Here is a 17,832-nt window from a genome sequence, read left to right on the forward strand (position 1 = left end):
ATTGTTAAACTGCATTTGTATCTCTCAGTATGTGTGATATACAGTATTAATCCTATGTTAACATGTTCTCTGTATTACAAACAAAAATTCCGAAGCAAACCAACAAGCAAACTTTGTAATTTATGGCTTATTAATTTATATTGTCAGTACTAAAAATGGTGATGGAGCTCGCATAGAAGCTATAAAGCCTTAAGCTGCTTGAGTCAAAATAACTAGCCACACCTTGTAAGAGGAACAAGACAACTAAGAAACCTGAAAATAAAACCATCTGTGAAAAACAATCTAGGGGGTAAACATCCAAAAAGAAGCATGTCTTTACATGTTCCCAACTATGCTAACATAATGAGAATAAAGCACTAAAAATGTTCAAAGCAGTGAGCAGGGATTTTTAACTACATCAATCCCTCTACAAGAGTAGTCCCTCTGGCGTCATAAAGAGTACTCACTTGAGTATGGCTCACAGGAATGAGATCAGAACACTAAAAAAAAGACAAAAAACAGAAGAAAAAAGGACACGACTATGGTAAAAATATTTAGTAAATATAAAATAAATAGCTTTTAAGTGGTGGGTTTTCTGTTGCTTCAAGCAGATCTGGACAGGCACCCAGGAAAATCAATTTGCTTGCATAACGACCAAGTTTATTTTACTTTTTAAAAGTCATCAGTGTTCATGAGAGGAGGAGTGCTGGTTTGAATCAGGCATGTTGCAAACAGATGTTATGCAAGCTTCCCCAAACAGTCCTGCCAATGCATTGCAATCCTGAGTTATGACATTCACTATAACTGCTGCAGTCTGGGCCCTTTTTTGGGCCACAGATCGATCTGTTGGTTTTCCCAAAATGGGGATGATATTTTTATGATGCATACAAAAGCTTGAAGAAGATCAACATACTATTTTTCATTTTCAGACCAACAGAATTTGGACACCGTATCTGAGTTACATGGCCTATCAGTAGTACAGGACAGAAATGGAAAAGTACATTATTTGTCATCATATAATTGTGATACTAACTCTTAACAAACATATCTCCTGGCTCATTCCCACAATGTGTTTGGTAAGGGACAGTCTCTTGCAGTTTCCTTCTGTTCCTACTTTCGAAGGATAAAAGGAAGTGATTTCCAAATACCATTTTCAAAAAACGTCGTAGGTTTTTAATTAAAATACTCCTTTAGCCTACAAGTGTATGAAATGGCTACATCCTTTCACAACCTTTAAACAAATAAGTGAAGAAACAAAGGATATGAAACATTACGAAACTACATCTCATGGAGAAGAACAACTATACTTCTGAAAGACCCTGCAGATTCTTGAACAGGAGATGAAGTACTGTTGCTAATACAGATTAAAAGCTCCAAATAGAGAATGTCAGATGAGAAAAAGACCATAGTTCCTACTTTGAAACACACCGTATTTTCGAGTATCTCATAAAAACAAAAATCTGTCGCTGTTCACAGTAAGAAAATTTTTGCTTGGAAATCTAAATAGCCCATTTTCTTATTATATATTCTAATGTCATTGTTGTGTATTTTATATTTTCAAGTACATGCTCTACCATACTTTTTCAGGCTTTAATCTTGAAAAGAAAGATGTGGGAGGACGCAGGTAAAGGGGAATAATAGTTTTTACATTTATTGTTCTTTACTAAAACATTCCTGCGCTTTCCATCTTTAAACAATAAAAATACTTTGATAAAGCTTGCTTGAGCCTAACAGCCTGAGCCACGTGATCGGTAATTTTATTATACTATTCTTTTCTGTTAAAGAAGCAGAAAGCACTGAAATAACTTGCCCAGCGGTGCCAAACAAGTCAGTGTGAAAATTAAAAGGTTGAGACTTTGTCACCTACAGCTCCTTGCTTGTAGTACTTGGCTACATTTCTTTTACAAAGTTTTTGGTTTCGGGGCTTATGTGCAGGCACTGTAGTAAGTTCAATAAAGGGCAACAAGTTGCGATGAGAGAGAAGTGATTCTTGCCGCACATCAGCGAGAACGGATGGGATTATAGTTTGTGAATAGTCTGAAACGCATTTAGGCGTCCAATGTACTGCAATACATACTATTCTTCTTCCCTCTAAAATGCGGTTATTGGATCTGTGATAAGAGGAGGGAGGGAGAGAAAAATAAGCTTTCCAGCGGCTGAGCAATGAACATAGAACGCAAGTTGAGGCTACCGGGCAAAATACAGATGTTATCCGTGACCTGTACGGCAGGCGAAGCAAGGGTGCATTCCTGATGGCCCGGCTATCAAGAGCATTCCTCAATAGCGAGACTCACCAGGCTGAGAAATAGTTTTCCATGGAAAATGGTGGAGATCCTATCCCTGGAGGATCTGTTCGCCTAAGCTGTCATGTCAGGGACCGCAGAGAGCCCGCCCGGGCCGGCAGAGCCGGCAGGCTCCAGTCCCCCGGGTCCCGGGTCCGAGCACCCTTTTCGGCTGTAAGCGGTGCCGCCTTTCACCCCCCCCGCGACCCGGGGCAGCCGCTTCGTCGCTGCCCTTGAACTCCTCACCGAAGCGCACCCTCGTCCCCCGGCTCAAGCCCCCCGAAGGGAGGCGGCGGCGGCGGCGGCGGCTCCACCGCCCCGGCGGGTTACGCCGGGCCAGGCCCGTCCCGTCCAGCGGCTCGCCAGCTCCTGACAGGCTTCGGGCCGGCCACGGCCCGGGCCCTGCGCCTCAGCGGCCGCTGGGGCCCCGCCGCGGGGCCGGGGCCGGTGCCGGTGCCGCCGCCGCCCGGGCTCCGCCGCTCCCCTCAGCCTGACAGGACAGCGCGCCCCCCGCCCCGGCTCCCCTGGAAACCGCCCCGCCTGCTGCGAAGCCGGCAGTCGCCGTCCCTCCGCTCGCGCCGGGCGCCCCCGGCCGTCTTCCTCCCGCGGGCACGGCGGGGGACCGCAGCCGGGCGCCCCGCCCGCCTCCCCGTCCCGCTCCCCTCCCGGGCCCCTCGACCCCTCCCTCCTCTCCCCCCCCCACAACCCCGGCCCCCCGCGCCAGCCCGCCCATAGAGCGCGCTGGCGCCGTGCTAGAACGTACGCGGCGGGGGCCGCCTCGGCCTGCGCGCGGCGGCGGCGGCGCCGCAGCGCCCCCCGGCGGCAACCGACCGCCTCGCCGCGCACCGAGGAGAGAAAGGGAGAAGGGACAGTAATGGCGGCCAGTTAGTGCGAGACTGAGCCGAGGAGGCGGCGGCAGCGACGGGAGGAGCCGGCGCGGCTCCGTCTGTGGCTCTGCCCGGCGGACCGGCTTCCCCAGAGGACTTTTTTTTTTCCTTCCTCCCCCTTCCCCCCTTCCCCCTCTCCCTCCCCTTCCCCTCCCTACCCGAGCCCCCGCCTGTCCGCCCTCCCTCCTCCCTCCGCGCCGGCGGCGGCGGCAGCGGCGGCGGCAGCGGCGGCGGCAGCGGCGGCGGCGGCCCCCCGTGTCCCCCCTCCCCGGGGCCATGGTGAACACTAGGAAGAGCTCCTTGCGCCCCCTGGGCAAAGCGGCGGCCGCTGCGGCCGGAGCCGGCAGCCATTTCATCTCGTCCCGGACCCGCTCTTCCAAAAGGGGCACCAAGGCAGATGCGGCCGGGCTGGAAGAGACGGCGGCAGCGCGGGTGAGGACCGGGGGGTTCGCGGGGGACGGGGAGGGAGGCGGGGGGGGTGTGTGTGGGGGTGTGTGCGTGGGGGGGGGGCAGCGGTGAGGGCCTCGGCCGGGGAGTCGCTGGGGACAGCGCCGCTGCTGCCGGGGGGGGGGGGGCGCGGGTACGGGTGCTGTGGAGGGGGGGGGGGTTGGTGCCGAGACGGCTGTCGGCTTGAGGGAAGGAGGAGGGACGGCGGAGCCGGCGGGGAGCCCGGGGCGAGGAGGGGGACCGCGGGGCCGGCGGGGAGCCCGGGGAGACGCGGGGGGGAGGTGGTGGCGTGGGGGGGGGGGGCGGCTGCGGAGAGCCGCCCGCCGCGTCCCAACTGGGTTCCCCTACTCGGCGGGGCGAGGGCGGTCTCCGCCGGGGCGGCGGGAGGCGCGGACCGCTGACAGGGGCTGGGGGGGTGGGCGGCGGGGGCGTCTGAGGGGCGGCCGGGGGGACACGGGAGACGAAGTTGCTGCCCTGCTGCTGCCGCTGCCGGTGTCTGCGCCGGGCTGGGGCAGGCAGGGCCGGCGGCGGCAGGCGGGGGTCCGGCGGCGGCGAGGGGCTCCCCCTGCGGCCGCGCCCGGCGCTGCGCCGGCTGCCAGACAAAAGTTGGGAGCTGCGCCCGCGGCAACTTCGCAATCCTCGTTCCCCGGGTCTTTTTTGTGTTTTGTTTTGGGTTGGTTTTTTGTTTTTTTTTTTATTCCCCCGTTTTCCCCGAATGCCCTCAGTTCGGCTGGAGCGGGTGTTCGCGGCGGCTTCGACGGGAGAAAGCGTGGTGTTTGAGAAAGGTCCCCCGTTTTTGTGACACCCCCCTCAGCGGGGAGGGTGTAATTCTGCCGTCAGGTTTTAGTTGAATGCTTTCCCGACGTGACTTACTGTAGTAGCTTTGGTTGTACGGTCTAATGACAAGTGAATTCTACAGCCTGATTCGGAAAATTAACATTTGGTCAATTCTAATTGGAAGGAAGAATTCGGGAGTCCCTTTTTTCCCTGTTGTCTCTGAACAGATTTGTTGACGACGACTGCATTTTTTTAATTATAGGCAGGGCTTTTTTTTTCCTTGATTGAACTTCATGTCTAGCTTTGAAGATTTAAACTAGTGGTTATAGTTGCCTGATCTGCATACATATTTTAAAAGCGGTGTAAATATGGAAGTGAAATTGAGGGTCAAAGCATTTTGACAGTCATGCACCAACTGACCATGTCCCAGCCTCTGCTAAGGAGGAAGTTAATCAGACAATTAGAAAAACAGCAGTAGCAGCCAGAGCCAGATCAGAAGGATGACACCTGGAATTGTCCGAAAACCTTTTGCCCCCCCATCCTTCTAGTTTTAAAATACTGACACCCCCCCCAAAAAAAAAACCCCACTGACTAGATGTTCTATACCTTCTGTGCTTCTCTTTCAGTTCTTTCATGCTTCACAGTTCTTCCCTTCCCCCCATCTTAACTTTTCCTCGTTGTCCCCTATTGCTTCCTTGTTTAATTTCATTAGACTCATGGGGATGCAGCATCATAGCTGTAAAAAGCCGTTCTGCCTGTTCGAGTATGCAGTTTGTATTTATTCATATTGTGGGTCCTGTGGTTTGTTGAGGCAAAGTTTGGTGTAACCCTTACTGGCTTACTTTGCAGGGAGTTTACTGCTGCTAAAAAAACCAGGCTGGGCTTCTTTCCAAATATTTTTCATCCATGAATAGTATTTTTACACTACAAATCATTAAAATGTTTAAATTGTGTTATTGTCATGGTGTAAGGAAAGGAGATTGTGCAAAATATTGTCATAAAATCGGTAAATACATCCCAGGATTTTGCCTACGCTTCTAAAAAAGCATTTCTTCTAAAGTTAAGTGTATATTTTGGCGTATGGGAATGGACTTGTTTCACGTCACAACAAATGTCATGTGTTTGAGGTAGATTTTTTTTTTTTTTAAGATGTGATTGCCAAAGATGAGCAGAAGTTATCCAGGAAGAGTTGTTTATTGTGGGTTTTTTTTTTTTTTTCTTTCTGCCAGTGAATTTTGTGATATATATGTATATATCCCACCGTATTTTAAAGTTGTCTTTGTACAACTGTTTTTATTCTTCAGATGTAAGTATTCGTTAGGGATACAGCGTCTTTATGAGCTCCTGAATCTTCTTGAAGTAGTGCCAGAGGAGGATTTCAGTGATTAGAACCTGAATAAGTATAGGAGTAGGAAGACAAAGCCTTTGCTTTTGGAAGTGACTGTTGGGAGACAGATAGTGAGGTTGTGTTTTCTGCAAAGCGTACTGGGATCGTTTTCATGCAGTTGTATGTTGTTGTTTTTTTTTTTTTTTTTTTTTGAAGTTGACTGGAACAGCGTGTCCTTTTGAAATCTTTCAGGTGTCACATCAGGAAACCAGCCTTACTACCAGCAGTTAATCAGGTTAACGGGCAGTTAGAGTTTGGAGCTTGGGCAGAGATGGTATACTTCTTATTTGCACTATGTGACTTAATTTTCTTCCACAGAAGTTCTGATATGTACTCCCAGAGAAATGCTCTTCAGTGGCAAGGCTTGTAATTACCTTTCAGAATGTATTTTAAAAGATCATCTATTTGTTCCTTATTAGCAACAAAAACTGAGTTAGTAATCTAATGGCATCCTGTAAGATGTTGATTAGACCAGATGAGGGGTTAGGAGTTGCCTTTCACCTTTTATATCTATTTCCTTTTTCCCTCTTCTTTTTTCCTCTCAGCTTTTTCTGGTATACATACGGGTTTTTTTGCATACATTTACAAGTATAGGCTTGAATTCTTCCTCTCCCAAGAACTTGGGTTAAGTTTCGAGTCTTCGGGTTCAATAGTATGTTGAGTTACATATTAATAGTGTCCGTTTTTGTTTGATCTGAATCTGGAAGCAACACGTATTCTGTGGAAATGGGCTGTAATAGTCTTAAATGCCTTTATCATATTCTCTATATTCCCTCTCTAGTACTTGCTCATCTTAGAGAAAGCAATGATGTCAGTCCTTTAAAAGGTTTTGAATTATTGACTTGCGACCATGCATTCAGTGACTGAGATGAATACATGTGTGTCCACTGACCAGAAGCCAGATTAAAATGAACAAAATCCCTCACTAAATGGATCAAAGAGCCAAGAAGTTTATTCTCTGAAATGATGTCATAGCAGAGAGGGTATGGAGAGGAAAAACTGGGCTATGTTTTCATCCTGTTTCCAGGATTGATTTACACACTATTTAATAGAAATTAAAGCTAAACCTACATAAATTTATGTTCTATTTTTATATAAATTACATGTATTTTTTTCTTTCTGGCATTAAAACTTGGGAAGTGTTATGGCTTTATATTACATAAAGCATTCTGACAGGAAAAGTGCATCAAAATCTTCCAAAGTTTCCAGAAACATAGAATTGTAACACAAGGCTTATAAATCCAGTGGACTTCATTCACACTATGAAAGAATTGAGTGTACTGTGACCATAACTGGTTAAATTTGTGCTCTAGATTTACTAATGTCTGATGTTTTCAGATATTGAGTTGTGATTGTTGGTAACACTTATCTGGCAATTGAAATGATTTTTCTCAGTCATCTCAAAACACATCAAAAACGTCGATCAAGAAAACTAATGAATTTATTGTGAAGTAAACACTCTTAAATCATGTCAGTGTATTACTTAGACATTTTAGAAATGTATACAAGATTAGCTTAATTTAATTAGCCAAGAAAGCATTAGCAGTGCCTTAAGAGCTACTTGAGGGCACTGTGATAATTGTAACACGCGATCCTAGCTAAAAGTAGTACTGCCAACATCGTTCAACTTACTCAGTGGCAACCTAGAGCTCTCCATTGTACTTAATTGCTAATAGGAGCAAACACGGACTTGAGGATTGACATCGAGTGCTGTAGTGTGGGAAGGTATAAAGCTAAGCAGCGTTTTTGCGCTCTGTAATACCAATATATCTCAGTGTCTCTTACTGTAATTTCTCAGTCTGTAACAATAAATATTTTTTTTCTGATTTCTGGGTGACAATGCAGCTATTACAGCATAAGCTTGTTGCTACGTTTTACTCCTTGAAAAGTCTTTAACGGTCAGCTATTGAAAACAGAGCAAATGAACTTTAAAAAAATTTGTTATTTCTCTTAAAACACTAGCTTTAAACATACCCTTTAGAGCTTTCTAAAAATTAAAATTTCCTTATGAAAGAGCCTGATTCAGATTAGCATATTTTCTTTGTCTTCTTTACGAAGTGTTTTGCAGTGTTCTGGATGTTCTGCAGTTTAGAATAAAGCTATAAAAAAAGTTAGTTTCCTCCTTATGCTGGAAAAATTACACTTGCTGGCCACCCGCCTGTAAAGCTCTTCAGGGGAAAAAAAGCTGCTTTCAAATATCTATGTTTTTAAAGAACTGCATTGTCTTATTGTTCGAGTTTACAGTAACATCAATAAAGGTGCTGAGGCTAATGCTTTTACAGTTCTTTGAAATACATCCTGAAGTACAGAGCCTTGTGAAGTTATTCCGAACAATTTCATTTAAAGGAAGATTCCCAAGAAAGCTCATCTTTTCAGTGTGTAATAAAATGTTGAGTTCTTTCTGGTTTAGTGGTCTGCTGCTCTTTTGGGACTTAGCAGGAGGAAATCAGTGATCTAAACCGAATCGTGCAGTTTGTTCCTTGGTAGCTGGTATTAATACATCTGTGAACAGTGGGAAATTGAGCAATTGTTGGAAGCCATCTACGTCCAAATTTCTGTCAAAATACCATACAGTCAGTGTTTGTAATCCTTCCATGTTTCCAAAGGGGTGTCCTGAGTTTGAATTCTTCCTGTGTATCTCGCCAAATCAGCCTGGGCCACCGTCAGAAGTCAGGACACCTCCAAAGTGTACACGGTTTGGTTTGGGAGGCAGTAGTGCATCCTGTTGGAAGCTGGCTATCTTTGCAGTCACACTGTGACAGGGCCTTAAAAGGAAGCAATCTAAGGACTAATCCAGTGAGTGAATAAGACCTCCAAAGAATACTCAGGAAATGGTGTTGATGTTTGGTGCGCTGCATGGCTTCCTCTGAATATTGGGCTTGTCCCAAAGTAATATTAATAAAAGCTGCTTCTGCAACTACTGTCTCTCAGTTTAAACTTAAAGCAGAAGGCTTAACCCATTGCCGTGAGAGATCCCATGACAATTTTGCAAGAGTGGCATACAGCTTGGGGTTATGCAAGATAATTAGCTCAGGTAATTACATTCTGATCACCTCCATCCCCCTGCAGTTTCAGTTGGATGTGGTGTAGTTTTGCACATCCTGCCCTAAATTGTTGAGTATTTGCTATACTGTGGAAGAGTTTTCAGTCCAATCTAATGATGCTTTAAATGATTTCTGTGTAAAATTTTATAAAACCCTTCTCAAACCAAAGCATCCAGCAAGTAGGCACCAGTGAGCTGAAACTTTCACTGCTCTTATTTTGTAGCTGTGACTATTTTAAAGGTTGCTGATTGTTTATTAGATGTTTTAGTTCTAATGTATTGCTTTGTGTGGGGGTAATACCACTCATGAACCTGCTTATTGCGAAGGGAGCTGACATTTTTCCAGCCTTTTTCATCCTGTCTTTTTTTTTGTACTCTTCATGCTTTGTGGCTTTTTCTAAACAGTTTTTCCATCTCTGAGCTTACTCTTGAAATATTGTCTTTATTACCTTTGATGGGATTTTCATGGTTTATTTTAACCATTAATTTTGCTTTAAATTGTTCAAGTGTTAGTTTGCATTTATACTTGCTTGGACTCTTTTCCTGAATAAATTTAATTTCTTCTTGCTTGGTAGCCATTAAAACAGGCCACTTTTCAACCAGTTGTAAGATTAATGTCTTCTCTTCTGTAACCTTTTTCATTTTGCACTGCCGAGTATGTGTATGCTATAATAGCTTCAACTCCAGTTGAATTAGGTATAAAGGAGGTAGCTTTAGTACTCCTACCAGAAATATAGAATTTAAGAGCTTGCCCAAGTTCCATAGTTTTTGTAACCTGTTCTGAATTTTGTGGTTTTATCTTTATGCTTCTAGTAGTGTATGTTAATAACCTAACTAATGTAAAGCTTTGGTGGAAAGTTTGTGTCCAGCTGCACTAGGAGCAGATGCTTCAGTTTGGGTGTTTTCATAATTTCGGAAATGGGCTTTTTGCTCTTCTCCAACCTCCAGTCAATTGCTTCATTTTAAATGGATAAGTAGTTGAGCTGAGCTATTTAAATAACCTGAAATGAAGAAGCTGTTCTTTCTGTACATGTGGAAGAGATTACTTGCATTGAAATTTGTTGCCATGTTTCAGCAATCCCTCATTCCAAATACTTTAATAACTACCTTCTATTATATATCTAATTTATCTTTCAGACCTTGAATGTTGTTTTTATTATGATTTAAACATCAACACATTAATCTTAAGATTTTGTATTACAATTTTACACAATTTTTATTTTTTTCTTTTGAAATAGTGTCTTCAAGTGCATTGTAGCTAGAGATACAGAAGTGTTTTTAATCCCACGTTTTTTTCCACACAGAAGTCCACCTTCCTGTAGCTTCACCTGCTACAGGCACATCCTTGCTTAGTTTACTGAGTCAAGTACCTGGTCATGTCCAAACCTTGGGGAACCCTCTGGTCCAAGGGTTCTCTCTGTTCTCTTACTTGCTATCCTCGTTCAGATAATTCTGCTTCTTTATTTAGGTTTTTAGTAGTACTAAAAGGAGGCCATGTCCTCCAGACTTTCTTTGGGGTGGGGTTGTTCAGCAGAAACAAGATGGATTTTTGAGGACGAAGGGTAGGAAAAAAGGTTTTGTTTGAATGTTTTCATTTTTTCTACTTCTGAATTAAAATCATTCTTGAATGTTTACATAAATATAATTTTTGCTTTAAAAGTCTTCATTAACAGAATCTAGAAACTCATGGAAATGGTTAATATGGTTCTGACTAAAAATGTCTTGCTTTTAGTATTCCTTCAGTGTTAAATTAGGAAGATCAGTGGTTTTAAAAACTTCCAACATGTGGATCTTCTAGAAAAATTTCTGAGTGAGGTGTGGACCCCCATACAGCAGATAGAGACCTCTTCTCAGTAGACTTGCTCTTCTGAAGGTGTGTGATTTTGCATGTGCTGCGAGCTGTTAACTCTGCAGTTGTGAAAACGAATAGACTTCCCAATATTAATGCTTGCCTGGCCATTTGATCAGCTGGATCAGGATCAGGTTACTGGTCCAGCTGAAACTAACCCTCTTCCCCAACTCCTCCTGCTTTCCCTTGCCTCCCCTCATCCCTCTGATCTGATTGTCAGCTGAAAATTCACAATGTCACCCTAATTTTAGTACAGGCACAAAGGAGGGAAGAGGAACACTCATGGTGGAAATGCTCAGAGCAGGGCAATGATGATGGGTGGAGGACAAACCCCAGCTTGCTACTTACAGGCTCTGTCATGGTTTGACAGAGGCTGCTTCGTAGGTCACTCTCCCTTTCTTTCATGAACCTACAAGTAGCCCATGGATTGCAAGAGTTTTTTGGATGTCAGCTCAAAAGCCATTGAAAGGCACTCAACCTGGATATGAAGAGGTGTCTTTTTCTATTCTAGATAGGGGGAATGGTTGCAATTGTGAAAATACACAATAAAAAGTGTTGTAGGTAGCTGTTTCTATTTTTCACTCATAAACTTTTTAATTTTTCTGAAAAGCTTTCACATTTATTAAATAACCTGTATTCTAGAATTGAAGAGTTCCAGGAAATAAAATGGAAATCTATTGAAAAAATGAAGCAGATCTTCCCATGCAAAAAAATATGTTTTTTTACCTAAATGAGTTGGGAAGAATTTATTCTTCTGAAAAAGTCTAGATGTTGGTGTTCTTTATATTCTTAATGGCTATTACTGATGTAAGCATAGTTTATTGAAAAAAAAACCCCAGAGGGTTCTTTTAAGCCAACTCTGTCCCTTTTTGAGCTATCAGTAAGGTTAACACACGAGGTCCTTAATGAAACTTGAAGTCCTTAGTAAGGTAGTTAATGTGCTTTAATCGAAATACAGTTTTTCCCAGCTTCTTGTCATTTGAAGGCACAGGCAATATACTTACACTGGATTTTCAGGACACAAAGGTAGATGTTTAGCATGCAGCAGTACGCAGTGTACTGACATTAATACAGTCTGCTGTATTATGCTGCGACCTGGAGTTGAGTCATGTTACCTTCTTTCCCCAGACAAGTGTATCAGGTCTTACCTCTTCCCACCAAGCAGGTAGTCAGTCCTCCCATAGAAGAGAGGCTAAGGGCATTTGCCAGGAAAATGTGGGTTGGGGTGGGGAGGGGAGAGGAGTTTGTGAGGATGTGTTGGTGCTGGAGAGAGTGCAATGTGTCATTCTGAAATCAGGACATAGTGCAGAGGCGTAAGGCAAGGTGTGGTCCCTAGTTTGAGCACACTGATGAGAGCATTTCAGGTACTGAAAATTTGTACTAAGCATAAGGACAGTTTTGGTCTTTTTTTTTTTTTTTTTTTTTTGGTGAAGATGCTATAGAGCAAAGTGGTGAACTTAAGAAAATCGAAATACGATTTGAAGGGATTTACTAGATTCTGGTCAGATGACATTATTGCGGTCATGGTAGAAAATTTGTTTGATCTAGTTACTAGAATATGAGCAAAACTAAAAATATCTCAAAGAGATTGTGAAGCCTTTTGATTTTTTTAATTGCTTAGTATGCCTAGGCCCAAAACGCATTAGGAAGGATACCTGGCTTTTACCTAACTTTCATCAATAGATTTTAAAGTAGATCTTTAATGTGATAAATTTGTAGAAGTTAATTTTTTAATCCATATTTTTTACTTTTGCAGAAACTGATACACAGGGGAGCAAGTGGCTTATCCAGAATCACTGGACAGACAGATAGAGAGTTTTTTTGGTATATTTTATTGGTATGTTTGAAATGACATTATAGTTTAAACGCAGAAAAAGCAAGTTATTTGTTAACTGAATAGTTATCTGAGGGTAAAGATAAGTGATCAGCTTAACTAATTGGTACACTGGGGACACACATTTTTTTCATGAATACAAGTTCTATTTTGGAAAGACAACTTCTATCTTTTTATACCATTGGGATAAAAATGTTTATTAAATGCATTAAATATCCCTGAGTATGTATTTTATTTCTTTTAATGGACAACCCATTTCCACGAGAACTTTGCATGAACTGGTAGATCAGGGTAGATCAGATTTTTTTCACATGCACTTTTAAAATATTAAACCAGATTATTAATATTCTGGGACATCTGAGAAGATGTGTTGTTATTCACAAGATACATTTTAAATTATGTTAGAAATAACTGGAGGACCTGGATTCAGTTTCTCCAAAGTTAGTAAAAATAAGATTGAGAGATGTCTGAAGTCATTGTTGTCTTTTCAGAGAGTCAGATGGAGAGGAAAAAGTTACTTTTAAATATCAGAAGCTGAGAATTAACTAAAGTTAGAAGTAGAGTTTTTTGAAAACCTGTAGCTGAAACAGATTCTTGAAAATGTTTAGTTTATTATTATTAAGTCAAAAGTAAATTTCAGGGTGTTTTGTGCTTGTTCTGTGGGGCAAAAAGAAAAACTAATTAAAGTAGTTTGTGTTTTTAACAAAATGCGGAGGAACAGGATCAATCAGTTGAAGATTGAATGTCATTGTGTCTTGATTTCATGTCTTGGACATGGGAAGAGGTCGTAGAAAAGAGAAAAACATAGGTGCTGAAAGGTTTAAAACACTAGGTTGAAAACTCTCCTGTCTGACTTGTAAAGTTGTGTGAGCAATCATGCTAACTTTCTGGGTGTGGCAAAGAGTTAGTCAGAAGAAGGGTGTGACCCAGAAAATATATGGCAAGGAGAGTGAGTTTGACCATGGTGGAAAACTCAAATATTCAGCTCTGCATAGCTGTGTTTTAGTACAGCTGAACCTGTGGCAAACCAGATGGAGTCGTTTTCAGAAATTGCAAGGTGTGGTTGTGGTTTGAATATTATGTCATCCCTTACTCAAAAACTCGATGAACTTGCATTCGGGTACTTGGAGATGGTGACAGAGGTGGTTCGCACCCTGTATTACCAAGACTGCTGGATTATGGTTATTTTGGGATGTTCAGGCCAGCAGTGTAGTGAGGAATTCTTTGGATATTCTCTGGGCCAGGAGAGTCAACTTACTTGAAAAACCAGAAGAAACAAAAAAACCCCACCCTCTCCCCTCCAATGTGCTAGGAGCAGTCTTTGTATTTTAACTTGAAAATTAATCAGCTATCGTACTTTAGCTAGCTGGTCCCTGTGATATACCTGAAGGCAAGCCCTCATCGGTGAGGACTCCCTTCGGATGTGTGTCCTTCAGTCATGCTGAAAGACTATATCGGTATAGTCAACTTTCTTCCTAAGAAGATAGATTGAGAAGGAAGAAATCAGTTTTATTCATTGATTTCTAGTTTGTTTTCTTTCAAAACTTAAGGGCTTGTCTCTAAATGTTACAGATAAAGCTCTGTTAGTATCAAATTATTATTTCAAAATTTAGGGATGGATACGGAAGAGACTACAGGTAATACTGTATATCCCTGTTTTTCTAGCTTGTTCATGAATGTGTGTATTATAATAAAGATTTTTTTCCATCTTTCTCCTTTTCATACAAAGTAGAGAAAAGGTAGAGATAAGTATGCAGCTATATTTATTTTATTGCTTTATTTACTTAGATTTTGTTTCTAGATTTGTTACTGCCATCATTCAACTGCTTTCAGTGAAGGTGTGTTACCAGAGTTTGCCCCACTACCTCCGCAAGACTCTCGCTGTTGAATCTTAGCTCAACAGCTAATTTGCAGTATTCATTCAGCTGTCACATTCCATTTTACTCTTGAATCCAAAGGTAATGAAGACTATGTTTTGCCAGTCTAGACCACGGATGGTATGCTGTTAACTCCAGTTATTTCCTTACTCATTAGTGAGTATGCTTTCCCTAAGAAGCTGTGCTGGGTTCTGGTTGTTCTGGATCACAGCTGGAGTTTGGTGGGTCTCTCATTTATGTTAGATCAATGCAGTTGCGCTAAATTTTGCTTACTTCTTTGTACTTCCTGACACTACGTAAACTTATTTTTTGATTCTTCTGTGCTTGCTTTTTCTTTGTGGCTTTGATATGCTTTCAGGCAATTTCTGACATGATTAAGATTTTATTAATTCGTATTCTCTGCATTCTCTCGGCATGTGAGTGCATTTGCTTTGGTGCCAGTGTTTCATTAGGAGCTTTGAGTTCAGTGCATTGGTTCCTAGTTCTGCAATTGCATTATTAATTTGTTAATTTTCAAGTTTGATGCTTGTATCATACATTTCTCTTTCTAGTCCCATAACATTTTCATGATGTGTACTGTTAAGTAATAAATTTCTGGGTTGAAACTGAAGTACTATTTTTAATCATTAAAGGTATAAATGGTTTGAGACCCAGTTACTTCAGGGAGCAAGTTGAGTGCAGTGGAATCATTAGACCTCTTTTGCTATAAATGGGAGGAAGCAGTGGATAGACTGCTCTCTGTAAAGGCTTTTCAAATTGAAATTAATTTCTTTTCTTGTTCTAGCATATCCCAGTTTGGCTAATCTCTTGAGTGTAATGAAAGCTCCATCTCCATATTTTACTGTAGGTAGGTGAAAGTTCTGGATGGCAGTCTAGGTGTGATTGGATTCCCTAGAGCTTGAATTTTTAAGATTATCTGTTAACTGGAAAATGGAGCTTGGATTCTTATTAGTATATTTAAAATTTCAGTGATTTCTCATTGTAGTAGCTCTGTCACTACTTCACGGTAAAACATTTTGTATGTTAGTGCATCTTCTGCAGCAGGTGTCCTAACTTAAGTTAGTCATTTGGGCTTGACTATCTTAAAATTTAGACTTGCTTTGTACTTGCTAAGTTACTGTGTAGGGTTAATATGCAGACAAATGAGGCTCAACCGAAAATAATATCCTGAACAAAGAATAACCAGAAGTCATTGCCCCTGTTAAGTAAACCCCTTCATTGCTAGTCTAATTCCTTAGGCAACTGCACTGATGGGATCACATTGACGGTTAGCCTGTTTTTCCGGTTTTTGAAGCTATTGGCCAGTATCTGTTCATCTGACAGTATTATTGATCTCAAAGACAATCAGCTTTTATAAACTTTGTGAATTTTGGTAACTCAGTAGCAGAAGGAGGCCTGAAGTAGCAGATTTTTTCTCCAGGTTAATCGCTAATATTTTGCTTTACTTGCCAGCTGAACACTTGGCATGCACATAGCTCAGAAGTAACTCTTATTGTTGTATTGCCTTTGACCAATAAAGAGACAGGACAAATGGGGAATACTATCTAATTTTGAGACTTGGTACCAGAGGGAGGGAACTGGAGGAAATGCAGAGGAAGATGGTCATAGGAGACCTGTGAGGAGTTAGGATTTTTTGCATGGGAAGGGGTAAAGGTGGAGTATAGAAACCTATGCATTACTAATTTCACTGCTCACAAAATAGCTTTAATGTTAGCCCTCGTAAAGCTTCATTATATGTTTGTTCCTCTCTCTTAGTTTCATTTTCTCTGTCTCGCCTAGCCGGTTTAAAACTGGTTCTGTGGCTTACCTTGAAACTCTGCTTCTATCCTGCACAGGGTAGCTCTTGTAGTTTCAGAAAGTAGTTACTAAAATTGACTTAGCAATGATGTATTTCGCTAAGTCCACAAATAAACCTGTGGCTGATTGAAGCAAAAAGTACGTACACAAATGCTTTACGATATTCAGAAGTGAATATGTACACTATTAAAATTTTGTGAAAAGTTGGTATTTTGTAGTTGCAGAGTGTTATGGAAAACAGCTGGGTGGCTGCACATGTATTTTACAGTGCTATGCAAGGTGCAGGTGTTTCGTGTTTAGGAATGGTGGTAGTTACCACCATCGGGTAGTTAGATCCCGAATGGTGCTTCATCTAATTTAAAGTTTTAATTATGATCTCCTAGTATAGATATTATTTTGCATTACTTTGATGTACTTCCTGAAGAAGTGAAATAATGAGGAAGAAAAAAGTGAGGGTTTTGTTTTTTTATTAGGGTTAAATGAGTCCTAAGATCGAATCTTAATATAGACCTCTTTCCCTGAGTTTACCTTGACAGGCTAAAAATTATCAAAGTTAAAACTACTTTTAAAATGAGATGTGAACATGGGCTGGTAGCATTTAATACTAGTAGTTAGTATTTTTTAGTATTATAAAAGTATTTACAAGTATTTATAGTCTAAATAAAATTACATATAACATATTCAGTAAATACTATATCATAATGAATACCATATTTATTAGTTTATTAGTAGTATGATAAGGATTTAATATTAGTTAATATTTGTTAAAAATATTTATTGGGGGACAAAATGTTAAGGCGTGATGCAGACAGCCTATTTCACTCGCAGCTTTCTGTTCCTGCAGACAGTGGTCCTGTCCTCACCTCACTTTTTTTTCTTGCATTATCTTTTGTACTTGTCTGACCCCTCAGTTAAATGATTCCGCTCACTAACCAGGTAGGAAGCTAATCTAACGGAAGGAAAGTGAACTTTTGAAGCTTTAGTGAGCTGATTTGGTTTATGGGTGGGTCAGAGAAACATCAGAAGAAGGTCAAAGGAGGTTGGAGAGGTGCTGTGTAGCCAGGCAAGGGAGTGCACGGGCCAGGCCCCAGGTTTAGTGGTGTTGAGCTGTCTTGTTGAACTGCACCAGTACGTTTGGATTTCTTTAGGCTTTGCCATTTTCTAAATTCTGTGCTGTGATAGTCTGTCTTACTCGCTTAAGAAGACAACTTCTATTTTTTTATTTTCTTGAGTATGTGAGACGTCAGGATGTTGAATTATCTGGAGTACAAATCAGATCGTTGTTGTTAATAAGCCTGATGAACAAATGGGACTTCCGTGATCATCTCCTTGCATATAAGTAAAATTATGTTTTGTTCTTTGTGTAAGTGCTTACTGACAATTCCTGGACCTTAATATTTGGAAATTGTTTACTCTTTGTTGCAAGACAGGATATTTAGTTTTTTAATCAAGACTGTTTCCATGAGCTAAAATCTGTGGTTTATAGAATCTAGATTTTTTTTTTGGTAGTTCATCTTAACAGAAGCAGATCCTCCAAAGTTTGCTATCTGTCCACTTCTTACGTACAGCTCTGAAGTAATCCCTTGCTACTACTTTGAGTTTCTGTCCACGTTACCTCTCATAAGCGCAACAGAAAAAAAAACCTCCGGTAGCGTTTAGGTGCTTCTTGAAGG

The 17,832-nt window shown here is 41.6% G+C and overlaps 1 protein-coding gene and 1 long non-coding RNA gene across 2 annotated transcripts in view; one reads left to right on the top strand and one right to left on the bottom strand.

Annotated features, from left to right (window-relative positions):
* Positions 1-617: 617 nt before the first annotated feature.
* On the bottom strand, positions 618-2,929 carry LOC115351241. The gene is made up of 2 exons (XR_003926744.1): positions 2,274-2,929; positions 618-2,090 (listed from the first exon to the last, which is right to left on the bottom strand). It is a non-coding gene; the product is annotated as an uncharacterized LOC115351241 (long non-coding RNA).
* A 167-nt stretch (positions 2,930-3,096) lies between these two features.
* ATAD2B (ATPase family AAA domain containing 2B) overlaps positions 3,097-17,832 on the top strand; it is an 80,945-nt gene continuing 66,209 nt past the window's right edge. The window contains 1 exon segment of the mRNA XM_030037514.2: positions 3,097-3,580. Coding sequence (XP_029893374.1) covers positions 3,425-3,580 — 156 coding nt within the window. The 5' untranslated portion in view covers positions 3,097-3,424.

Source organism: Aquila chrysaetos, chromosome 15 (assembly GCF_900496995.4).
Source record: "Aquila chrysaetos chrysaetos chromosome 15, bAquChr1.4, whole genome shotgun sequence".
Lineage (NCBI taxonomy): Eukaryota > Metazoa > Chordata > Aves > Accipitriformes > Accipitridae > Aquila > Aquila chrysaetos.